The 25659-nt window shown below is 35.6% G+C and overlaps 2 protein-coding genes and 1 long non-coding RNA gene across 5 annotated transcripts in view; 1 reads left to right on the top strand and 2 right to left on the bottom strand.

Moving 5' to 3' along the window:
* Positions 1 to 25659, top strand: part of LOC148959503 (uncharacterized) — a 228097-nt gene that overhangs the window by 126430 nt on the left and 76008 nt on the right. The window lies entirely within an intron of this gene.
* Positions 6925 to 14105, bottom strand: LOC135688429 (neuromedin-K receptor). 3 transcript variants are annotated; one of them, XM_065205281.2, is made up of 4 exons: positions 12517 to 14105; positions 11450 to 12119; positions 10631 to 10675; positions 6925 to 9878 (listed from the first exon to the last, which is right to left on the bottom strand). In XM_065205281.2, exons 1-4 carry the CDS (start codon positions 12918 to 12920, stop codon positions 9819 to 9821), a joined length of 1179 nt encoding a protein of 392 aa, XP_065061353.2. In that variant the 5' UTR covers positions 12921 to 14105; the 3' UTR covers positions 6925 to 9818. The 3 variants fall into 3 exon arrangements, with proteins under 3 accessions (XP_065061353.2, XP_065061347.2, XP_065061360.2); XM_065205275.2 differs by having other exon boundaries at positions 6925 to 10675; XM_065205288.2 differs by having other exon boundaries at positions 6925 to 10675; positions 11450 to 12139; positions 12517 to 12688.
* Positions 14299 to 25638, bottom strand: LOC135688446 (KICSTOR complex protein kaptin). Its single transcript, XM_065205302.2, has 12 exons — positions 25229 to 25638; positions 23841 to 23935; positions 21916 to 22006; positions 21097 to 21151; positions 19976 to 20054; positions 17874 to 17947; positions 17272 to 17375; positions 16866 to 16955; positions 16439 to 16529; positions 15845 to 15980; positions 14933 to 15115; positions 14299 to 14630 (listed from the first exon to the last, which is right to left on the bottom strand). The coding sequence occupies exons 1-12, from the start codon at positions 25485 to 25487 to the stop codon at positions 14505 to 14507; spliced, it is 1383 nt and encodes a 460-aa protein (XP_065061374.2). The 5' UTR covers positions 25488 to 25638; the 3' UTR covers positions 14299 to 14504.

The following is a 25659-nucleotide window of genomic DNA, read 5'->3' as shown; positions in this document are numbered from 1 at the left end:
AAAAATATCACTTTGAGGTATCTAAGTACTGAAAAAGACATTTTCCTAAATTTGGGGCCCCACGTAAGCACGCAGTATTCTGGGCTCAGGGCTCGCTGTTCCTAATGCAATAAGACGGTACTTAATGGGAGTTCCAAAATCGCAAAAAATTCTCTTCCGGCCGTCAGTTTCAATGTTTGCAAGGAAATGACAGATTTTTGACTCAATTCCTAGAAAGGTAGATTACTTTATTGCCAACCAGATAGATTTGAGAATATACATCAAAACAGCGGATGGCTCAGCCCCCTCCTTGTTTGTTCTTCGGTCAGACAAGAATCGTGTAACGTGTAATAGGGTTATTTGCCAAACGAATGCATCCACCCTATCGTTATCATCAAGACTAAATGGTTCTTACATCAATGAGAAATGAAACAAATAGACACAACGATAATGTTGAAACGTCTTTCTTCAGATCAAACGATCTTTCCGCGATAAAAGGTTCTATAAATATAATGTTTCTCTACGGTTGTCCCGTAACGTCGATTCGTTCTCTTAATGTCAGGCACAGTCTTTCTCAAGCACTGTCCTCTCAAACATATCAAATAAGCCAAAATGATCCACAATAATCGTCCCGCGCGATTCCATCAATATCAATACGTATTCTATAAAAAAGCATAGCTCATGTCGACAAGATCTTTTACAAGCATCTTGCCACATAAGTGAAACGTCGAGAACCTAAATATACAAAATATCAAAACTTAACCTAATCGCTCTTAACCGTAATTCCATCTCCAACTCCAACTCCAACTCCAACTCTAAATGTAACACGCCCAAAATATATCTAAACAAGAACTAATTGTAATGCTACATAGCTACGTAAATTTACATAATAATAGTGAATACAAAATATATTACTCCCAAGATTAATTACATAAACTGAATAATGATACTAAAAATACCAAAAGAAATAGTTAATGAATCTAAAGGTACAATTAGATAACAAAAGGAATTATAAACAATCGAATGTGCAAATGGTGATAAAATTACTAAGGTTACAGGATGCAAAACAAACGAAAACCAAACTATCACTATTACAAACGCATAGAAAGCTGGCACAAAATTTTCGCTCCCTTCCATCACATATCTGCCATTGTAAACTCAACAAGAAAAGGCGACGAGATGCAACTGGAAGACTAAGATGCATTACAAGCTTTATACTCATAGAAATGTAGTCATAGTTCGACATCTAAACAAAGAATAGAATGACTCTCTACTTTTGAAGATATCTTACTGAGAATATTTAGCAACTGTCTTCTACAGGTTATACAGGGTTTTTTATTGTTGCATTTAGAAATTTGCTTAAAGTTATGTACAATGCCTGCCAAAAGTACTTGAAAAACCCACAAATTTACGCTGCACTTGATATCTTTCATTCCTTTCATGAAAAAAAATTGCTTATTCCTCCCCCTTCCCCCTCAAACAATGTTGATGATTCAGAGAAATATCATAAAAGAAGGGCAAAAGAAAGTGCTTCCTAAAATCCTAACCCGTTTGATAGTAAACCAACATTGTTCCGTGGGGGAGAGGGGGATGATTGGTTTTGACCTTGGAAATTGATGTCAGTGTTCCAAGACTTTTGGCAGGCATTGTATGTCGGAAATGTTGCGCTTGTCGCTATTAGTTGAGATTATGATCTTGGTGGTTTGTCGGTAGTTGTCAACAAATTATCATCAGGGACATCATTTCATAGAATTACTTGAAAAATTTAAGGATATTGGTTTTACGCGAACACATTTCACTGGTCAAAAACTGTCATCTTTAGCCACAAATAAGGGTGCAAGGAAGAGAAAGCTAAAGCTGTAGCCTTTTCTACATGCTCATCTGAGAAGGAAATCTTCGCAGAACATTTCTAAGAAATTGCTTGTTTTTGTTGTACTTCCAACCCATTTTCCAATTCCTTCTATTTTTGCCCAGTTTTGTTTTGTTTCAGTTCAGATTATCCTAGAGTCAGTTGCTTTGATTCTGACTCTCCACATTTGCATCGCTTGCACCTTTTGCAACTCATTCCTCGTTGTTAGAATGTTGTTCCTCGTAGTCATGCGTTGTTAAACGCTTAAAGTTTATTATAAAACCAACTCCAACTTCCTTCCGATTGTTATGTCAAAATCAAACCTTTGAACCATGGGGATTATTTTAAAAGAAACCTAACAGGCATTGCCTAGGATCCTCCTTTAGTCAAAATTTATGTTTAGTTGTAAATATTTTAGATGCATTTTCTGCTCAATCTCTAAAATGTCATATTTCCAAACTTTTTCTTGAATTCAGCCAAAATTCCTAACCATGCCGATGACCTCTAGTAAACCCCGGAGCAATCTAAACACGCCAGCCCTGCCTATTCTACTGATGTTTTCATCTTGACTGCTGCTCAACCAATCAATTAACCTGGCTGCTCAACTAATGATCGGAGAAACTATCAACCCCCAATGTGCTTTGACTGGAAAATTACATATCAAGCTTTACTTGAATAATTGAGACATTCCAGTAGGCCCATAATTTGCTCTGTTGGATGACACTATTTCCTTGCGGACTTTTATGTTTTAGGGGTTTAGCCATCCACCAATCGAAAGTTTAGTAGAACACTACAGCGACGCGTAATGCAGCCAGATTATACCCTAAAAATTCATAAACTATAGAAAAAATGAATTCTCGATCAAAACCTGCCGTTAAATCTTCTTTACTACATTCTTCTCCCAATTCGTTTACTAAAAAGTCATTTAGCTAGAAAACGATAACTTTTCCCCAACAATGGCATGATTTTCTCTTTCCTCTTAGCCTACATCACAATACTCAAATAATGGATTGTAGAACCCCCATGTTAATCTTTTACGCCAATGCCTACATCCCTGGTTTTTTTCTTTCTTTATTTATTTAGAGTTAGATATAATGTAAATTGAGTATAACATATGTTGCATACGTATTTCGTTTCGTTTGGAACTGAGTCCCATATTTGGCTACATTTGTATGGTACGGTATTAAATCCATTTCTTTTTTAATGTGGCTCCACTGTGATGAATCTGGCGTTTCTTAAGTTATGTGGTGTAAATTAAGGAAAACTAAAAGCAATATTCCAATAGCCTTTTAGGCCAGCCTTAAAAATGTTGCCACAAAGGATACCCGTAAAACTTAATCTGAATTTCGGTGCCCCTTTCTTGACGAATTTGCCCGGGCCCTAAATTTGGAGCCAGTCCGCCCCTGCTTCAAACACAATTTTTGCACATTATTGGGGGTATTTTCCCCCTTCCCCCAGTGTCTAGTGGCCTGTACAACTTGGACAATGACGGATTTCTTCGACCGAATTCTAATGTTCAACTTTATATCTATACTTTATGGAACATCGTAACCAAGCTAGAAGTAAGGGCATTTTTTAGGGAAGACTTGGCAAAATTACTTGCAGAATGGTAGGCTTCATTCCACTACTTAAACTTAATGACAAACGAGAGAGTGTTCATCGAGCTAAGGAGCAATATCTCATTTGCCTGGCGAACACCCTCACCCCCAACGGCATGAACAGAACTACCGACCGTTAACTTTACAAAACAACTTATCACCTATCACGCTGCCCTCACAACCCACACCATATTTTCCCTACCTATTATAATCTTCATCACCACTATTACCATCATCAACATTCCATTATTCTCAGTTCCATCACAATAATTATTATTTCTTATTTTTATATATATATTCTCAGTCATCATTACCATCCCATTGCATCAATCTCCATAGCACCACCAACATCCCCTTACATCACCCACCACCCTTTCCTCCCCCACTTCCATCATCCCATTTTTTCTCCACTGCGCTGCATTCACACCATTCAACATCCACCAATCCGGCACCACCATCTCACATTTCAAATCCATTCACTCGTTCGTTTCATTTACTCTGATGAAGCCCTGTATGCCTGGGCGAAATATTAGTATATTCTTCAAATTTAATTTATTTTGAAAATTCTATCTCGTGACATTGGATTCTCGTCGTCGTATTGCTTTGTCCCTGTATATCTTACATTTCTTCCCCTTTTCATAAAACCTTTTATTTTGCTCTGCAGAAAAGTGGGGGCTATGGTCCTCGCTGTTTCGCTGACTCTGCGAAATAGTAAGTTAAGAGTTTGAAATGTTCAATCGACTGCATCTTATAGCCGTTAGTTATGGCAAGTTATTTGCAATATTACCAAAAATAAAGATGAATATGACCGACCATGACCAACAAAATCAATGAATTACGAGTTGACGTTTGGTCAAACTTTATAATTATAATTAACGCTAAGGTCTCCGCTGCATGACCAACTTTCTTAGAGTTTTGCAGGCATTGGGGGGCCGTGACGCCCCCCCCCCATGCCAACTAGTCGGCACATCCCTTTGATGGCAGCAAAGTTTGGAAAGGAAATACGAAAGGAGAGACTAAAGGTTCACTGCCCTTTTTAGTAGAAAGATACTTCAGTTAAGAATCAGTGTGCATAATCAACGGGATCTGGAGAGCCAAATCAAAAGCTAGCAGATAAGCTTCCTTGATCTTGAAATAGAGATAAAAAGCTGCATTTTAAAGATCTGATCTGATAGTTTGGGCTTGTCAGGCATAGAGCTTTTTTAGCTTGTAGCAACAAGAAGATGTTTAAAGGAAAGCTCGGGTAGAAAAAGGCCCGAGGAAAATTCTTTTATTTACTGCGATGACTCGACTCATATTTTCATACAAATTGTAATGTAAGTATGACTGCAATTTGAAATACCATTATAAGACGACTTCCAAATCCTCAAAGGTAATTTTGTGTCAGTAAACCCAATGTGTGCTTTTAACCTCGGCTTTTTAGGGTGCTCTTTCAAGGATTGCGATCATTGGAGGGGGCTGTCATCAAAGTGGTTACAGGAGATGACTTACGTCCCAATCTGCACCATACATTAACCTGCATTTGAATTTAGCTACAAAGTTGCTTTTTGAATTGGTTTATGGCGTTGCTACTCACTTTCGAGCTTTTCACTCTTTATTGACGAAAGAACTCTTTTACAAATGTGAAATATAAAATCTTACTATTAAAACCCTCCCCTGGGTACCAGACTCACTATATATGAAATAACATATTATTTTATATAGTGAGTCTGGTACCCAGGGTATAAAAACCCTTATCAACTATAAATGCTAGAACTTATCCGTGACTAGAAGAATAAGAATTGATATAATACACATTTTAGGTATTAAAATTTAAATGTGCACCATTAACTAAGCAACAGTCTGAAGAAGATAAGACCGTCCAAGACTGTCTAAAAGGCAACATGATGAGGTCCCTTCTGAACCAGAAAAAATTTGAGAATCTAAATCACTGAAAAGGGCATTTAGCAAGTGATAATGTAAAAATGAATAACAGAACTGCTCTTCCATCCTTCCCACTGAAAATTTGCAATTTCTTAACACTGTATATACTTTCACCGAAAACATTGAAAAAAACTTGAGTCTAAAATGCTGCGCCTCCCTTTTGAGCGATAAATTCTCGGGGGAAAACGGACATAAAACGAAATAAAGCGTGTAATGTAAACAAATTGACCCTAATCTATTCACCTCATTGCCCTAAGCCTATCAAACCTACACTATTAACCCTAACCCTATCAAATTAGCATCCAGCACCCCGGCTTTACTGATAATAGATGTGAGATAAAGCCTTAATAAGTGGCACTTTAATGAACAAATTCAGTAAAAATGATGACAAAGATATAGACATAAAGATCGAGGTGAAAAAAATAACAATTACGAGAATCTTTACCTTGCACTATCAAGGTAATTTTAAAAAACAAAAATGGATAATTATTGGAATCTATCACCCTCCAAACCAAAATGGCATCTATTTTTTTGATGAATTAGGTAAGTTATTGGATTTCTATTCACGAAGCTATGAAAGAATTCTAATACTTGGGGACTTTAATATGGAACCTGGTTCTTCTAACATAGAAAATTTTATGGGAAACTATGATCTATATAATCTGATGAAAGAGCCAACATGCTGCAAAAGTAATCCGCCAAAATGCTATGACTTGATCTTAACAAACAAGAAATACAGCTATATAAATACAGATACATATGAGACAGGTTTGTCTGACCACCATAAGCTAACCTATACTGTACTAAAAACTGAATTCGTAAAATCTGAACCCATTTCTATTTCATACAGATGCCATAAAACTTTTTCTACCGATCAATTTAACGAGGATCTTCAATTTAATTTAGCTAAAATACCTAAAGAAAATGTATCGTATGATGTTTTCAATCAAACTCTGATTTCGATTCTCGATAAACATGCCCCTCCGAAGAAAAAATTAGTAAGAGCAAACAATGCGCCTTTTGATGAATAAAGATAAAAGAAAATTGATAATGCTGAGATCTAAGGCAAAAAGAGAGCTCAACAAAAATAAAACAGTTTCTAATAGGGAGAGGTACAAAAAAGTCAGAAATAGATGTGTTAAATTAATTAGACGCACTAAAAGAAGATATTTCGAAAATTTAGATGTTAAATTCGTCAACGATACTAAAAAATTCTGGAAAACTATCCAGCCTTTATTAAATGATAAAAATGCAAAGGCAAATAAAATCATACTGATAGAGAACGACGAAATCCTGTCTTACAGCAAAATAGTTGCACAGACGTTGAATAATCACTTCGTAAATATTACTGAAAGCCTCAATATCGCCCGACCTTTATCTGATAATGTGCAACAGACGTCTGACGAAGGGGCAGTTTCGTCCATATTAGATCAATTGAAATGCTATAAAAACCACCGTAGTATTTTAAAAATCAAGGAAACGTTTGATCAATTTTCTAAGTTTAACTTTGAAAATGTAACTTCAAATGAGGTAAGAGAGATAATTTACAACCCAAAGGAGGACAAATCAACAGGAGCCGATAACATCCTCCTAAAAGTTCTTAGAATGGCAATAGACGTTGTCTCTGGACCACTAGCTGAAATATTCAATCGATCTATTTCTGATAAAACGTTTCCCTTTCTTATGAAAATGGCTAATGTGTGCCCTATTTTCAAAAAAGGAGATTCAACTAGTAAAGAGAATTATAGACCAATAAGTGTGCTCCCCTCAGCTTCAAAGGTTTTTGAGAGAATAATGTTCAATCAAATCTACAATTACATCATTGTTAAACTATTCCCTTTGCTTTGTGGATTCAGAAAAGGTTATAGCACACAACATGCTTTATTACGACTTATTAAAGGTCTGAAAAAAAGTGCCTGGATAAAAAAGATGTGGCTGGTACAGTGCATATGGATTTATCAAAAGCATTTGATTTTTTACCCCATATACTTCTACTAGCCAAATTGAAATCTTATGGCTTTAGCGACAACGCAATGGAATTTATGTATAGTTATCTAGATTAAAGAGTACGACGAGTAAAAATAAACTCAGAATTTAGTGAATGGATGGAAACAAAGCAAGGAACTCCTCAAGGATCAGTCTTAGGCCCTTTGCTTTTCAATATTTACATAAATGATATTTTGCTGCATTTGAACAAAAGCAACTTATGCAACTATGCAGATGATAATACAATTTGGCTGTCAAGTACTGATATGAATGAACTAACTGACGACTTAGAATCGGAAGCAGCTATTCTTAATAAATGGTTTTATGAAAATTTGTTGGTGCTCAATGGCGATAAAAGCAAGCTTATAACATTTAAAGCCAATCGATCCAATTTAGAGGAATCTAAAATTCAAATAAATGGTTCTAGCATAATAGAAAGTAAGAATGTTAAACTTTTGGAAGTAACACTAGACCATCAACTTAGATTAGAAGAACATATTAAAGTTTTTTGTAAAGAAGCTGGGAAAAAGGTAAACGCTCTAGCCAGGATTGCTTCGTATATGGACGAATCTAAGCGAATTTTTTAATGAAAACGTTCATATTATCATATTTTAATTATTGTCCTCTTATTTGGATGTTTTGCAGTAGGAAAAGTAAAAATCGAATAAACCGGATTCATGAAAGAGCAATGAGAATAGCTCATGATGATTGTGAATCAACTTTTGAACAACTTTTAATAAAGAATAAAACAATAACTTCTCATAAGAAAAATTTACAATATCTTGCGATAGAAATTTACAAAACATTTAACGGATTGAATCCACCTTTTATGGATGAAATATTTTCTATAAATGAATGCCCATATTACTTAAGAAACTCCCAATTCAAAACAGCGGGGCCACATTACAAAATATATGGATTTTATACCGTATCATACAGATTAAGCCAAATATAGAACTCAATTCCAAATGAGATAAAGTACTACCCCTACTTTATCAATATTCAAAAAAAAATCTCAGAATTTACATCGTTTAATTGTACTTGTAATCTTTGCAAGGAATATGTTAGCAGCATCGGTTATATTTGATTTATATTATATTTAGCGTTGGTAATTTAAATAAGTTGGTTTTAATTAGCTTGCATGCATAGCTAGATAGGGTACCAAATTGTAAATAAAGAAAGGTGAACTGCACTATCAACGCTGACAACTTTTATTTTCTTTTGTACAAAATGCTAAACTTTGAATTGAAATAGCTCAGCAAGAAAACCGGTGTCTTCTTAAAGGATAAATAGTAGAATATACAGCTGAGGTTATTTCAAAATTTTAAAAATGTCATTTCAAATAATGCCGATGAGCTCTCTTAGAGGCGTATATTTTTTGATTTGCTTAATCTTCCAAGAAAAGTAACTAAGAATCTCAATGACGCATTTACCTATGGGCCCCCTAAAATTCTTCGATTCAGTGGGCACCGTGCAAAGTTTTAAAAGCCTTTCAAGTGCTCTTGATTTCTATCTAGGGGGCCTCGTAAAGTAACGAATTCCATTTTCAGAATGGGATAAAGGACGTGGTCAATTTTCAGCTTGCTCCGCTCGCAGGGGGCCTCATATTTTGTTTTTACCCCAGGGCTTTTTAAACTTTCGCTTGTCCTGGTTGAAGCTTCCCCCAATGCAATGACTGCCCTTAGTTTGTTGCTCAATTTGCTATACAGATGTTTCCCCGGTGAAAAATATTTCACCTTGCTGAAAAGGGTAAGTAAAAAGAGTGTGAGCCAAGGTCCACAATGTCACAGTAGCGCATTGTTTCTTTATGTTTAATGGCAGCAGATTTTGATGTCCTGGCAGTTCTAGACCCCATCGAAAAGTTTCCAGCAGTTAGGCAGTTTTATTGGGAATGTACTGAAATGCGCAATGGATACAAGTTTATTCGTGTTTTATAGTTGGTTGATTATGTTTAGCCAAGTACTGTGCAGTGAATGTGAAACAAATTTGTTGGTAAATTTTAAGGGGCCCCAATCAACTTTGGGCACAGGGCCCCAACACACTAAAAGCGGGCCTGAAGAGATTATTGTATTTTTATGACATTTTGATCTGTTTGCGTTTTATTGGTCACTTTTTGCCTTAGTTGCCTCTTAAAGTTTTACGCAATAGGGTTTGCTTCAGTGATCTTTTACGCAATAGGGTTTGCTTCAGTGATCTTTCTTATTTTCATCTCTACAACATGAAAATGTACAAAATGAAAAGAACCATACTTGATATCAGATATTAAAAAAATTTCATTAGGACAAATTTAAGGTCTTTGATTTTTTGATACGTGATTAGATTGTGTGAATTGTCTAGAAGTTTGATCTCCTTACATTTTTCATCATAGTGCTGTTCTTTAGCTTTCCTGCATCTTTTGTTAATTATTTTGGATAATACTTTATATCTTGTTGTGTCATTTTTTGCAAATCTTCTTTCTTCCATAATATCTAGGATTTCTTCTGTCATCCATTTCTGATTTGTTTCCTTATGTTCTTTTTTACCGCATATTTAATCTGCAACTTCTGTTAGGCAATCATCATCGTTAATAAACCGCCATGAGAAACTTCATTCACTGCTAACAATCACATTTGTACGCATCTTTTACAGTTAAATACACAGCTACTCCCTCCCACTTGTGATGTACAGGTAGTAATAACGTAGAAAAGTGCCCATGAGAGAGAGCTCTGGAAAACGTATCTAGAAAGTTGAAATCCACTCTCTCGAGCACAGATTTGCAGTATCATACTGTTTTGTTTCAGTCTTCGCATTGATCATTGCAAAATCCTATCACTGCAATATTTTGGCTACTCAGTATTGTTCAATTTGTAACACTGTAGTATTCCTAACAAACTATTTACATAAACTATTTTAATGAAGTGATACAATATTCATCAAATTATGCCATAATATTGCAGCAAATTGATAAATATTAACAACTGAAACAAGTAAACATAACTTAATTACGTGTTACTTATTGAAAGAAAAGCAAGAAAAACTGTCAAACCGAGCCGTGCAGATAATAACCAGGAGAAATTTTGATACCCCGACTAAGCCTCTTAGCAAAAAGCAGGGTGGAAAGCTGTCGAAAAACTTTACCTAAGGAAAACCCTGTGACCGGTTGAATAACCCAACAATGTCTGGAATAAACAGCAGTATAATCTTCTCCGTCGAGTGTAATCAGCTCATTATATGTAGTTTTGTTATCTCTTGTATTTGATTTGGTTTCTATGATAATTGGCAGGCAAAAGTAACATTTGTTTCTAAAATCGCAAACCTCAGAACTTCTTTCGGTGCTGAATGAATGTCTACATAGTTCGGCCTAACAAGAAAGTTATCTGTTTAGTTGATGATTTCAAAAGGGTTGGTATAAAGGCGTTTTGGATTGATCAGGCTGATTAAAGTAAACTTAACACAGTTGGGCTCTCGTGAGACGATAGTATCATTAGATGTCATAGATGTAAGCAGATAAAGGTTATTGAAATGCTTAGATATGTCATGGTCATGTCAATGTATCAACATTTTCAAGTGGAACATTATCAACGGAAGAAGGTCTCCTTGCATTTCCTTTAAAAATATCCGACATTTTGATTTAGATGTGCTGGTAGATATATTCCATTATTTACAGTATTCAATAAATTACAGAGAATTGCAGGTTTCAATTCCTTGGCATGGTCGAAAGAATTTTGATATCGTTGGATATTGCAGCAAATTTCTGTAGGTAATTGGCATGCTTTTTGAAAATCAACCAAGTCCATATGTTGCAAACGTTTAATTTAAAAAAAATATATTTCAGCTGATAATAAACCAGTGGCTTGTGTTTTTAAATTAAAATCACCCAACTAGATCTGCCAAACCGGATTATTAATTGTTTTGTTATCAAAGATCTAGTTGGCAATGATACACAACTTACGTAATGCAAAATTTACAACTAGGTCTTAGATATCAAACTACCCCACCCATAACGAAAATAAATTTCAAATTATATTATACTAAAAAGAGCTGAAGGAGAATTGTGTGTAAATATTACAAAATAAAAATTAAAATGATATAAATGAAACGAAAAGAAAGTCTCAGGAGGTTGAAGTTCTCAAACCATGCTGGACTGGTTCTTTGCATTCCCTCTCTCAACTGCCATCTCATAAACAACGATTTTTGGACTTGACAGAGGGCAGCAAAGTGCACGAAGTTGGTCTGTGAAACGTTTCCAGCATCTTACAACAAACATGTTGACCTCTTTATGTAGTTTTGCATAAATGACTGGATTGATACTGGAGTTGACCATCATCAGCGTGAACAGGGCGTAATTGACTTGTTGAGCTGTTCCATGATCGATGCTTTGCGGCCTCAACAGCATCAAATAAGTGGCGGAGAAGTAAAACGCAGCATACGGCGTTGTCAACAAGAAGAAGACACAAACGATGACGATAAACATTGATAAAATGTCTTTATTACGCTTGAGCCTCTTTTGCAGAATGGTTAAATGGCATCCTTCGGAGAGTCCATTGGAAAGCGATCGAAGAACTAAGCAGTAAAAGATACCTATCATAAGTAGAGGAACTCCCCAGCCGGTGATGATCCAAAATCCAACGTACATGACCCAGGGATGCGGAGGCCATAACGGTACAGTTAAACATTGGGAATTCTCGTATTGTGACCCAACCATGTACGGAAATGTCATCGAAACAGCCAAGATCCAGACGACAGCTAACTGCAGTGCAATGACTCGCAGCGACAACTCAGCGCGTCGTCGTCTGCGCATGACTCTGCGATGGCAAGGAAATTGCTTTAACAGACAAATAAATCGTGGCAGAACAATAAATACCGAAGCAATGTTGCCGGTGTTACCAGTAATGTGTGACGACCTTAAAAGGACTGTTACTCATATATAAAAGGGATAAAAAAAGACAGTTACTAAGATTATTAGTCTTGTGCAATATTTTACTTTGACTTTTCATTTGCTTATATATTATTTGGCCTCTTTGCCTAAAGTACTTGAAAGTGCAATGAAATTGAAAACCTCTAAAATTATAGCTCATTACTACAGATTTAAAATCTTTTGAAAGTCAGTGTTTTTCCTACAAAAAAAAGAATAAAATAGAGACATAACGCACTAAGCTGTAAATGTAATATAGTAATGTAAGTATGCTAAATTCAACATACTGGTAACGATCGAATGAAATAACCACCAAAGTCCATGACGACACAAACAGCGTGACGGGAGCGATTGATGGCAACAGTTTACAAAGAAACGACCCAAAATACCAATGACTCAAATCTCCAGCTAAATCACCTATCATTGTTACAGATCCCGATATCAATGCAAGCAAATCTGCAAAAGCTAGAGAAATCAATAGAATATCGAATCTTCTTTTTCGCTTTTTCTTAATTCCGATAATGTAGCAAACTGCAATGTTTCCACTGATTCCAAATGAACTGATTAGTGTGTATAAAACGTACAAGGAGCACTTGAGTTCGCTTGATAATTTCCAGGGTGGCTGGGTCGACTGCGATAAATTCAAAGATACATCTGACTTAGTTTCCTGTGAATCATTAACGGCAATCATCTTTAATAATTTTGTTAATGGAGTCCCAATTCCAGACCATAGTAATCACTCCTTTCGAAACTTTAGACTTGCTAAGAAGCAAATTCAGGTCACTCAGGAATTGAATCGACTAAACCACAGAGCTTGCTTCTAAAAACTGCGACATGCATCTTTGACAACGTGTATGACGAAACAAAGCACACAACGACCATAAAAAGATCACTACTTCAGTTGGCAATATATGAAAGCAGTTGGCGCGATGAATTATTGATCAATGAAGTACGAACACATGCCAAGCCATATACTTTAACAACTGGAAATAAGAAAATTCAAATTTAAGAAATGAAAATTTCATGAACCACAAGTCACCTTTCTTACGTTTGAAAATGGCAACTCAGTGGTTTTTGATGCCGTAGCCAGCCACTCTATATGCTCCATGCCAAATTAATACCAGCTGAATAGAGTGGAATTACATCTCAATGCTAAACTGCACTGCTTTGTATTGTCAATACAATATGGTTTGTTCTGTTTAAAAAATGTCAATACGGGTTGAGAGCTAAAAAAGCAAAACTGCATTTAATAGTCCTGACGAAACAACCGATACCAGACATCGGAACAGTTCGCTTGGGAAACCATCTAAATCAGCACATCAACAAAGTTAGCTTGCGATCTAACACCTTGCAATGTTCCCTGGATGCCAATGTATTGACTAAAACTTTTGCATGAAACCAATTTCGCAAGCAAATTTTAAACTAATATTCTTATGACAAATTAGAGTTTAATAGGAAACTGCAGAAATCTACATGCAAAAGCAGCTTTTCTTGCTTATGTAAACAGAAGCTGTTATCTTTCATGTTTTTCTGGAAGAACTCAAAGCTAAGGCAATGGAATTGGCAAATACTCATAAAGGTATCCTCTGTTTCAATAAGCTGTTCAATCAGATTCCACGTTTTTTCTTTTACTTCTGCATCCGACATTCATAGACATAAGCCTTGAAAAACCTTAAGTTATGATTGCCAGTGCTGAAGCACGATCTTTAGTTGCTGAAGCACTTCCACAATTTTCACCTTTGCATATTTGGTTATTTTACTTGTAACCCCATGTTAACATTGTGTAGGGCTTAAGGAATTCACTCATGTGTGATTGAATAGAACAAATTATTTTGAAATTGAAGCGTCGCTGCAAGACTTTATTTCTGTTTTATTTTCTGCACTGCAAATTGATCACGTCCTGAACATGACGGGATGACTTGCTTTTAAAAAGGGAACTCACAATCTGACCTCTACATTTACATACTTAAAGCAATCAAGCAACTTCAAGCGTACCATAGGGGGTAAAGAACAAAATTCCGGCTCGAGTCGCTCCAAATTGGCAGGCTTATATGAAGTTTTTAAAACTGTTTATCAAGGTATAGTCTCATTGATAATCACAATTTTTAATTTAAAAGAAACCTTAGTTGAAGCTCAAACGAAGGGTTGCCTTCGTTAAATGTTTCATTGTATCTAATGTCCGTGAAGCTATAACAGAGACACTAGATTGTGGTAAACAAATGTCGCCTCTTTCATATCTTGCTGCTGTATCGAAGGTGTGCTGAACTCTCTTCTGTTATGGGGGCATGGGGTCCACACCCTCTTGTGACGCTCTTTCATTATTGCAGTCACTGACTTCCAAGTCTTGAGGGGCGGCTGAAATCCTTTGTATTATAGCTTCTGCCGCTTGGTGTACGTCAAACTGAAAATCAAGGAACAAGTAGTTATGAAAAGCGGTGAAATAATGTAGCAAAAGTATACAGCGAGTTGTCGCTGAATAAACGAAAATTTAACGAAAAGCCAAACGCTTAACGAGTTCATCTCAACTTTGAAATTGATGAAATATACAGCTAGAATAATATTAGGTAACTAGGTTTACGCATCAAATTGAAACAATTGTAGGTAAAAATAGGGCAAAACATGTGCGGTTTATCTGTTAAAACTTGTCACGGACCTTTGAATCTGTGGTGACTAGCTGAATTATTTAACTGCCAGGTGACCTACCTGCAATATATGGATGCCATTCATAGTAACCACAGCAAGGTCTTTCACCCCATTCACTATTAAGTCGACCATTTTCACGGCGAAGATCGGTTTCGGGAAACTCTTTGCATACTGAAGATCAAAATGCAGTGGAATGCACTCACTTTGAACAGACGAAGTGCGAGACTTGTACACAAGCAGCTCCTTCGTGCATGAAAAGAACAAAATATATATTTGGATAAAGCAGCAATAACAAACACACACGCCTAATAGCGTAAAGCAAATTAGTTGAAAGTAAAAAAAGTAAAATAGTCAGAATGATAATTCCTAAATTTTTATGCGTCCGAAAAGCAAGAGGATTTAAATTGAATGAGGATTTCAAAATTTTCCAAAAGATTTTCAGAAAAAAAACTTCTCCCAGCATGTAAGACATTTCCAGACTCTCCTCAGTCCTAAACGGATCAGCATATTCTGAATAGATATTATCCATCTTCGTCTTATTTCAAGCTAATGTGGCTTATTTCGGCCTTTAAAGGGATCTCCTGATTCAAAAGCCTATAGCAAAATACCAAAGATCCCCTAAGACGAATCCGAAAGCTTTTGAAATCTTGTATTGTAACCCGCAACATCTCTTAAATGGTTCATTTACTGAGACGGTCCTTGTATGAGAAGAAAATACCTAATGAATATTTTTAAGGTGGCAAAAGGTAGCAAGTAAAGATTTTTCTACAGTTCTCCAAAAAATTGATGGTGTTATCATTTTCAAAAGATCTGGAGACAGAAAACACACACCATGTATATGGCAGCCAAAAACATTTCAAAAAGTAATGAAATACACAGGAAAGGGTTCTTTAACTTGATAAAGGCTGACATAAAAAGCTTTTGATTGAAAAAAAGAAAATCGAAAGATAAACAGTAATTGGCCAAACGCACCTGTCCATATGTACCAAGAAGTATTTCGCAATGGCCATCAAGATCAAAGTCAGCAACTGCTGAGCATAAGACGCTGTCAAAGTGATCCGATTGAGGTAAGACAACCATTTCATCAAAGCCACGATTGTATACATTCCTAAAAGAATATTATTAGCAGTCTAAAAATAAAAATAAAAAGTCTTAATATAATCTCAAGTTCATGAAAATCAATGTTAAATAATATCTTATCAAGTGCGGGCTGTAATGCTAATCTGGTTTCAAAATGTTAACAAAGCATCGAAGTAGCCAATCGGTAATCGATATAGGCCAGCAGTCGGTTGAGGAGAAAGATCGACGGTCAACAAATTACTGATATCCACATCAAAAGTGCGCATGCTCGAATTGAATTCGGAAGCTACAAATAGAACTCAAAATAATTCCGTAAAAAGTACTTGAAACTCCCAAGAAATGGCGAATTTTTTGGGTTATCGCAAGTTCGAGTTATCAGAAGTTGGTGCAAGTGCCAGGCACAAACGGAAAGAAAACTTTGCTTTTACGTTAAATGTGAAAATGTTAAAGCTTGGCGATTAATTAACAGAATCTGGGCTGTCTTACAAATAAACAACGGAGAGTTCCATGGCACATGTAACAAGCAATGACAATTCTTCACACGCGGGGAAAAACTCGTTTTCTTCTGAAGTTTGTTCTAAAAGTAATGAAAAATAAATCAAGCCAATTTGGGAAGGTTTCAATCTAATCACAAGAATGAAAAATCAGTCTTTCCTGAAGCTAGTGGTCTAGCAGCTGGTGCCTAGAGACCTGAAACTACAAAATAAATCTAAAAAGCAATAAGAAAGGGAAGCATAGATATGATTGTCAATTTTGCGCCTTCAAGATTATCAGGAAAAGCTGTTTCATGGATTAGAATGTCGTCATGGTGGTTACCACAAGAATTCACACCTTTCGTCTTCTTTACGTATCATATTCAGCCAAGACGTACATAACTTTACGGAAAAATAGAAAGGATTGCTATCCACATTACCTTTGCCCGCCAATGATGCGTCACTCAGTGCAAACAAACGCACCGACGTCACAAGCCCACCGATGTCCATTGTGTAGCTTTTTAATACAACTGTTAAATGGAAGTTTTTTCAAGAAATATCTCACAGTGAAAACAGTTTACATTAATAAAAAACTAAAAACCCCACAAGCAAAATGCAGCTAAAACTGACATTGCAAATCCTTAAACAGCCAGCTTTGTGAGGCCGTGTCAGTGATGATATACGCAAGAAAGATGCAGACTTAATCCTCAGATTGCAAAAGTTCGTAATATCAAAATCTGAAGTGATTTGGTTTTGGAATTGTAATTCACGAGAAATTTAGAAAGCCTAAAATGAAATTACCGCAAAGCTTTCAAGAAAAGACCGTCTTAGAAACTTCTTAAATACCTGCATTGGCATCAACAGCAGTAACCTTGGCAAAGCCATTTTCACATCCAAACGCTGTCACTCTTATACTAAAACGACAGTGCTTCACGTCCATCCAAATAACACTGCAAACATAAAACATGATCTTAATTAAACAAAAATTATACAGTAAGAAATAATTTAGTAATACGTGTTTTGCTTTCAAAAGCACCTAGGGAAGGCTTTGGAACCAAAATTCTGCCTTACTAACTATTATAGAAGAATCATTTGCCTTGAAACAATAAACAATGATAATAGAGAGGTTCAGATAAAGGATGTCTGCTGAAACATACTATAAACCAAAAACAGTTTAACCAAAAACAGTTAAACCAAAAACAGTGGTGGAATTGTGGAGAAATTCGCTGACAAATTAAATCGGTTTTACAACAATTGATTCATGATCTCTGCAATACGTTGCTATATATTCTTATAATATGACAAACGAGCGATGTTCTATGTTTCGAAAAATGGTAAATGTTTTTCAGCAATGGTAAATTCCAAGTTGAAATCGGCGCTCAAAAGCGACCCATAAAGATGAATTAGATCCCTAGTATAGTGTATACTGGGTCTTTGTCACGAAGTACCTGCTGGGCAAATCGCAAAATTCTGGAAAGCTTTCCTCGATCGGGTATTCTTCGAATCGTTGTATTTCTTCGTTCTAAACAAGGGATAGATGAAGTTGCCTTAATACATGTAACAAACACACAATCCGATTAGTATTTCCTCGCGTTGAAACAGTAACTATAGCCTTATTACCGACCTACGTAGAGAAATGGCACCGGATAAATCGAAGTACGGATGAGTCGAATACCGCTACGAAAAGTCGATCAAATTTCTCACTACCAGCAGTAAATAGGTCTGCTAAGCCCGAACAAGATAAACAAGATCAAAGTAAATTAAATTACACAAAGGTTACGTAGGACTTATTTACAACTTATTGCAAAATTTATTAACGAAGAAAAATAACAAGAAACGATTTTCGGTGGAACAGAATTTAAAAACTGCTTGAAAAAAAATGAAAATGAGAAACTTCAGTATGTTTCAAAATGTTTGCCTCTTTCAAAACTATGTAAAAAGTCGCTGTATAATTACAAACATATTTGTCAAACACGATTTAATTGCTTAAAGTTTAATTAACTCATGACGAAGTCTTTTCATCTACATTTAAGCAATTTTACTAAACTTTACAGGATCAAATTGACCGTAGTCTAGGTAGGTTAAAATCCTTGGACATTCTTTAACAACCATTTTAATACGGTTAAAAAGAATTTTATGCCCAGATGTTTTGCGTTTCCAAAATAGGAACTCAGAATTTTGTATAAAAACAATAATTAAGGATAATAAACTTGACTGAAATTAGATAATGCAGTACTCGATCACCAACGGAATCTACAGTACTTGCTGACAGAGACTACTTTTGGCTACGGTCCTCTTTGTGTACGCTATGGGTAGATTTTTTGATTGTTTTCGCTAAAGTTTATCTTAACTTGGAGCGTTAATGTGAGCGGTCTCTACTCAGTTGCTAACTGCTTCAGTTCTGTTTCTACAGCCTAGTTAATGCGTGTACTTAACTTCGTTCCTAGCTTCGTTCATCATTACCGAGTTTTCCAGAAGAAACAAAACATGAGTGTGGCCGTATTTTGCAAAAGACATTTTCTTTAATTGAAATGATTATGGCGTGAAAAGATGCAACAAATATTAATTTTTCTTATCGAAAATAGTTCGATTGTCTCCAAAAAGTAATCCTGTGCCATTCTGAGATTTAGCGCTTATCAAAACAACGAAAAATAAGCGAGAAAAGACATGGTAAAGATTTTGTACTCATTTGATGACCTCATTTTCGCAATATTTTAAGAGCTCATATCTTTCGACAGGTTTATTATTTAACAATATAGGTTTCCTACGATTTTTTATTCATTTTTGAATTTTCTCTCCAAGGATATCATTGGTTTTAAGATTAGATTGAAAATTTTTCGATGGCCGGGAACAATAAAATCGTCAGGGCCCCTGATGGATTTTGAGTCAAAGACCCACCAGGATCACATATCAAAAGAAAAAATCTCGGTTACCCTGTTTGCTAGATTGCTCATGAGATTCCCCTGTCTAGTTTCCTTTTCGATTGTTGGCGTTTATTAGCTTTTACGTAGCTATTAGATTTTTATGTTAACTTTAAAACATTATTTATAGATATATACCAACTATTGACATATTATAGATACATTTAGAGGTGCATGAAAAAATATATTTTTCAATATTCATTGCTACTTTTTTGCTTGATATCAATTTATGGCCAGTTAGGCGGTATTTAGAAGCAAGATTTAGTTCCCAGCTTAATCCTCGATAGAACAAACAAACTTCTGCATTGAAAACTCGACCTATTGAGTTTCAACTGTGACTGGCTGGCCAACCAACTGGAGAATGGCCCAGAAAAATAGTGCCTGCAATGAAACCTGTCTCTCGCTAAGACGTGCCTGTTCCTAAAACCTGTTCTTCTTTTAATCAAATTTTCTCTAATCGGGACAGGCGTAACGATTGTGAAAGTTCAACTCCATTCAGCTGTCCCGACGCTCACCGTCAACGACTGCAAACAGTTGTAAGCATCTTGGTAGGATTATAAATAAAACTTTAAGGACAAATGCCTACAACAGCGAGTTTAGAGAGTAATTATTGTTAATTACAGACATACCTCTTTAAACAAATGCACTTTTTTATCACTTCCAGAAAGTAGCAAAACCTGTTCTTTGCCTTGGTTCCCCAAAATGATGCTGTCATGGAAAAGCAAAACGAAGCATAAAAATTTCAAAAATAGCAAATCTAAGAAGCTAGGAAAGAACCCCCTTTATCATGACAATAACATATCTGCATAAAAGAAGTGATAACTCGTCGGCATACAAGAAGTGAAAACATATATCTGCATTCAAGAAGTGATAACATATATCTGCATCAAAGAATCAATGTTTTGAGCCGAAATAATACTTTTGATACCTGCTGTTTTGCTTATCAGTCATGCAAGCAAACTTTTTTAATGCCAAGTTTGACATTGATTTCCACAATAGCAGTCTTTCACTGATAGTCCTGTAACTTGTGTCACATATCAATTCATTCTAAATGCTTGCAAGATTTGAAAAATTGGTTCATCAACAACTTTTTTAGGATCAAATTATATGCGCTGCTCTTGTCATTAACATGTTAGGAAAGGATTAAAGGACCAAGGACACAACTCTAATGAAGCCCCAAATGCCGGATGCAACATTAGTTTACATCGTTTAAGTATTTCTGTTTTGCAGGTCATTGACTATATCTATTGTACTACATTGTTTCTTGTCATTACGAATTGTTTCTGCTTGCTGTTTCAGATCTTCACAGTCAAGAAAGCTTGATCTTTTGAACAATACAAATTAAAGCTGGAAATTGCGGTCCCTTTCATATACTATGCTAAATAACTGGAATGGGTGATTCTGGGGTGCTGTTGATTTAGCTGGCCAAGACCAGGATCTAAGGCTGCATTTACAGGATTACTGATAACGTTTGATCTGGATAAAAACTTATATGGATAGATTGGGTTTATATGGTGGATAGGGGCAGACTTCCTGTTTACATGAATATGGATATAGCAGATTTTTCACAATGAAAGGCTTCAGTTTGAGACAAAGAGCCTGCTGCAGCAACCTTTTGCGAGCAGATGATTCATCAATGGCCTTTGAATTCATAAAAGTAATGCTAAAGATAAAACGAAACTTACAATTTTGCAAACATTACACAAAATATTAACATCCTACTAACAAAGTAAAATGCAAAAATGCAAACCTTGTGTGAGTAAGTTGGTATGGCACAAAATATAACTCAATATGCTGACAGCTTCCTAAAACGAAGAGAAAATGAGTTTTTGCTCCTGAAAATAATTTCCAGGACAGTCTCTTTAATGAGCAAAGCAACCAAAAACCGCACTACAAAGCAGTGCTGAGGTTTTTGCAGTTTGTAAGCCAACATACAGAGTTGATAAGAAAGAACCAACTGACACAGTCAACTATACATAGTCTCAAACAGTCAACTATAGACCGATCTTGTCCAATGTTAGGGCTTGTCATTACAGCTAGATCGAATGGGGACCTAAAGCTGACCAAGAGCCAGCCACTAGGCTGTCAGTGGCAAGGAAAGGAAACGTTTAGAAAGGGAAAGATATATGTACAACTTTTTGTAAGTCTGACACTTTAAGGAAGACCATAATTAAGTTCAAGTTATGTTTAACCAGTGGAGACCACAAAAAAGATTGCCTTAAGGCTTTTAATAAGAGAATATTTCCTTGCAAAGTAGGATGCCTTCAAGTTGGGGCATTTATGGTCAACATGAAAATTTCCTTTGATAATTTCCTTAAAAACTCATTTGCTTATTTTTACTGAGCCTAAAACAATTTATCTTTAAATCTATCTGGAAAGCACAAACTCTAAAATTTCATACTCAGGCTTTAGGTGATAAAATATGATGAGCTGATGATGATGCTTCATTAGTGAAAGTAAATGACAGAAAACTCTTAAAATCTGAATTCTGAATTTAAAAATATTGTGGCTGCAACACAAATATGAAATTTTCAACCCAAAAAATCATGAATGAATATATATGCCTTACTTGCAATATTACGCAAGGAATCCTTCTGCTCAGGACCCATTGCCTTGTAGATATTCAAAAAATGTTGATATTTTTTTGCCCCCTCAATGACCTAGCAAAACAAAACTCTAAAAATAAAAATTCCATTTGTTTGATGTGATGTTTCATGACAATAAACAGTTATCAGATAAGATGGGCAGTCACTAACTGTCTGCTTGCAAACAAACAGCATCAAATTCCTTCAATACTTCATACTTTTGTACATACTTTTTAAGTTACTTCATAAATAGTTTTAATTCTATTTATAACAATTAAAAGCTCTATTTCATATAGAAAGTCTATTTATAATAAATAGATCTTGTGATCTTCTATTGAAGGAAATGTTTTAACAAAACCATGGGTAGAATTAGAAGTATGAATATTCAGTTCAGCTCAGTTTTTATTTCATTAAAAAATAGCATAAAAACACAATTAATAAACATAGATTCTAAAATAACAGGCTGAACACCCTAAGAACAAGCTATTAAGCGGCTGAACACCCTTAAAACATTTCAAAATGGGCATTTCAAAAAATAATTTGGAAAATCAATCAAAATTAATTTTGGGGCGGGAAAGGGCCTGATAAGTCTAATGCTGTTGGTGTTGTTACAACCAACTGATGTTTTGCACGCCAAAAGTGTGAACGGGGGTTTGTACAGGCAGAACAACTCTGAGTTTTACTCCCTTTGTGCATTCAAGCAATTTCCTGTTGTTTTCAAATCTTTCGTATCCAGTGACAATGTAAAAATACAACATGTCACTTGACTACCTATTGTCCTCCAAACAATTGTTCTTCCCATCTGCTAATTTGCCCAAATGGTCACGGCATAGAATAGAAATTAACTATAATGTGGGCACGGTATGCTAGTGCACGCTAGCTAAGTGGAACAAGACACACACCTCCTCTCTTGTTGTGTTGTTATTCTTCAGGCAGTGACGTCTCCAGCTGGTGCACTTGCAGGCCCAATTCCTGGATAGGATTTTTATAAGGAGTTTTTGACAAATGAAACAGAAAATGCATAGTGCAGGACTTGTTAGAGGGTAGCAGCAGGGCCACAGCATGTTACTTAAAAGAGGGCTTAGGAGGGGCAAATTTTAGGGCCTGTGCTCAAATGGGGCCCTGATAATCTTATTGTCTTATAATGGATAATTATCTTATTGTTATACATTTCTAACTAAGTTTCTGAATATAAAATTAATCGGAATTTGAATTTTTGTTGCCAGGAACCATGGTAGCAGAAGGACTATAAGGGCTTTAGCCACACAACAATTTACAAACCCCCGTTCACACTTTTGGCATGCAAAACATTAGTTGGTTGTAGCAACATCAACAGCATTAGACTTAACAGGCCCTTTCCCACCCCAAAATTAATTTTGGTTGATTGACCAAATTATTTGCAAATGATATGCCGATTTTGATATATTTTAAAGGGTTTCCGCTGCTTAATAGTTTGTTCTTAGGGTGTTCTTGGGGTGTTCTTGGGGTGTTCTTGGGGTGTTCTTGGGGTGTTCAGCCTGTTCTTGGAGTGTTCAGTCTTTTAGAAATGACAAATTAATAAAAGTACAACGGTAGACATAAAAAATTTTAATAAGAAATTCTAACTACCAGAATAACAGATATACATGCAGATAATTTCTTGAAAAAGAAGCTCTCTCAAATTGGTAAACTAATCAAGAAAAGAGCCTTCTGTTGGTTAAAAACAAATTTTTGAGTTTGCATGATAAATAGATAACAAAATTGATCAAACATAATCATATTTTAAGCATGACTTCTAATACTGGTTGGTTGATTGAAGCTCTTTAGAGCTCTTTCAGATAAGCAGAATAAACATATTTACTGGTATTATATTACTTGATTCTATATCACAACAGGACATGAAGAAAGCATAAAACTCAAATTTATTTACCTTCACCAATATAAGTGATATTGCTATGACAACAGACTCATTCTTTGATCCAGGAATGCGTGAGAATGAATCCATTGAGATTATTTCTGCATCCCCTAGTCAAAAAAGGAACAGACAAAATTTCAATAAACTGAAGATCCTTTAAAAATCCTCTTTTAAGCCTATCCCTAAGGCCAGTCTGATTACAGCAAATGACAGACCATTGTCTATTAACAAAACTTTTGTTTACTGGGACAGCTGGCACTACTCAAAGTATAAATAGTCTAAAGCGTGACATACACAATCAGTTTTTATCAGTTTTTTGACTGACAGTTTTCAGTCTCTTAAAGCAAACATCCTCCATACGTGATAAGTTTTCTTTACTTTTTGACTGACAGCTCACTCTTTCTTTATATGGAACTTGATCGTGTACAAATTGCAGTTCTTTCTGCTACAGCTTTGATCGTCAAGAAAAGCAAAAACAGGGAAAAATGAAAAAGATATCGTTTTTAAACTTTTTCATATTTCGAAACTACTTTTGAGTCTGATGTCACATTGCATAACGATTTTCCTTACTTCCAGGCATATATAAATTCATCTGTGTTTGTAACTTTTTCACATTTTGAAATCAACACTGTTATGAAAAAATTTGCATCTTGCGCTAGGGTATAAGAGTGATGGCAGATTAAAACAATAGAGTCTGCACCAATGAATAGAAATCCCATCAGTTAAAAACTGACAAAGTTAGACACCGTTCAACTTCTTCTGTCAAAAAGTGACGTTCATAAATGCATCAGTTTTGGTCAGTTTTTGTTAAATACACGATCAGTTTCTAACTGAAAACTGAAAACTGTCAGTTAAAAACTGATAAAAACTGATCGTGTATTTCAGGTCAGCTTCACCAGAGGTGAAACCAAATAAATATAACACTTGCATTATCTTCAAATTTCGTTATTGAACTTATGCCTTTTGTATTCTCTTGATTATTTAATAACATTCTTGTTGCTTTTGTATCTAATCAGCCACTTTCAAAAAACTCATACAACCTCTGAACATGCCTGATAATGCCTAATGAATGTGCCTGAATCAAATCTCACTAAGAATTGCCAGCTCTTTTAAAAAATTTGGTTCCTTCTATAAAAAAGTCTCAGGATGAGGGGTTAAATGTAAAAAATCTGCTATAGTTTCCAGAAGGTGAATATTAGTGTAAACTGAATAGCTTTGTGCAAGACCCTTGTCAGGTGAATATTTGAAAGGATGACCATTTAAAGTAGACAATTTTCGGATTTGTTCAATGTTGAATCGATCAGTAATAAGGTAATCAAAATATAAATTTCAGTTGTTTGGCACATAAACAGTTGAGTTGGGGGGGGGGGGGGGGGGAGTGTTGCTCATTTCTGAGAACTTACCTGGGATGTAAGTAAAGTAGATCTCACTTGATGTTAGCTGGTGGGGATTACCATTTCCATAATCTACTATAGGCTCAATACAGGCAACTGTTCCCCGTAAAGAGCCAACTAATAGTTTATCACCGCCATCTTTCAGAGGTTGCCTATTCTCTAATTTTGTACAACAATATACATTTGACTGGGACTCTAAACCTAGAAAATATATTTCTTTGTAGGGAAATGTGGTGGTTTGTCTGGTGACATCACCACTATCAGCCATTGTTAGTATTTAATCGCTATCTCGAATCATTTCGTGTTCAACTCGTCCTCTGAAAAGGAGCCATGCTTCTGTTTTGCCGTTCTGTTCTGTGCACCTACAGATTTCTATCTCTATCTATTTGCAGTTGCACTCATTGGTTCTGTGTTTACTTCGGAACCGAAACGAGACAAGT

The sequence above is a fragment of the Rhopilema esculentum genome, chromosome 10 (genome assembly GCF_057945365.1).
Source record: "Rhopilema esculentum isolate cy_ngs chromosome 10, ASM5794536v1, whole genome shotgun sequence".
NCBI classification, from domain to species: domain Eukaryota; kingdom Metazoa; phylum Cnidaria; class Scyphozoa; order Rhizostomeae; family Rhizostomatidae; genus Rhopilema; species Rhopilema esculentum.
The sequence above is the reverse complement of the archived record's forward strand: the minus strand, read 5'-3'. Positions and strand labels throughout refer to the sequence as shown.

Bases quoted from the DNA above. Each gene is read 5' to 3' on its own strand.
- LOC135688429 (XM_065205275.2), bottom strand. From the start codon at position 12,920: ATGATTGCCGTTAATGATTCACAGGAAACTAAGTCAGATGTATCTTTG. The intron at 12,120-12,516 runs GTATGTTGAATT...TTGCCATCGCAG, and splicing joins ATTTCATTCGATCGTTACCA to AGTCATGCGCAGACGACGAC. The intron at 10,676-11,449 runs GTTTGAGAACTT...CTTTCTTGTTAG, and splicing joins CAAAGAACCAGTCCAGCATG to GCCGAACTATGTAGACATTC.
- LOC135688446 (XM_065205302.2), bottom strand. From the start codon at position 25,487: ATGGCTGATAGTGGTGATGTCACCAGACAAACCACCACATTTCCCTAC. The intron at 21,152-21,915 runs GTAAGGCATATA...TCTTCGTTTTAG, and splicing joins TTCCTTGCGTAATATTGCAA to GAAGCTGTCAGCATATTGAG. The intron at 17,948-19,975 runs GTATGTCTGTAA...TCCCTTGTTTAG, and splicing joins AAGTGCATTTGTTTAAAGAG to AACGAAGAAATACAACGATT.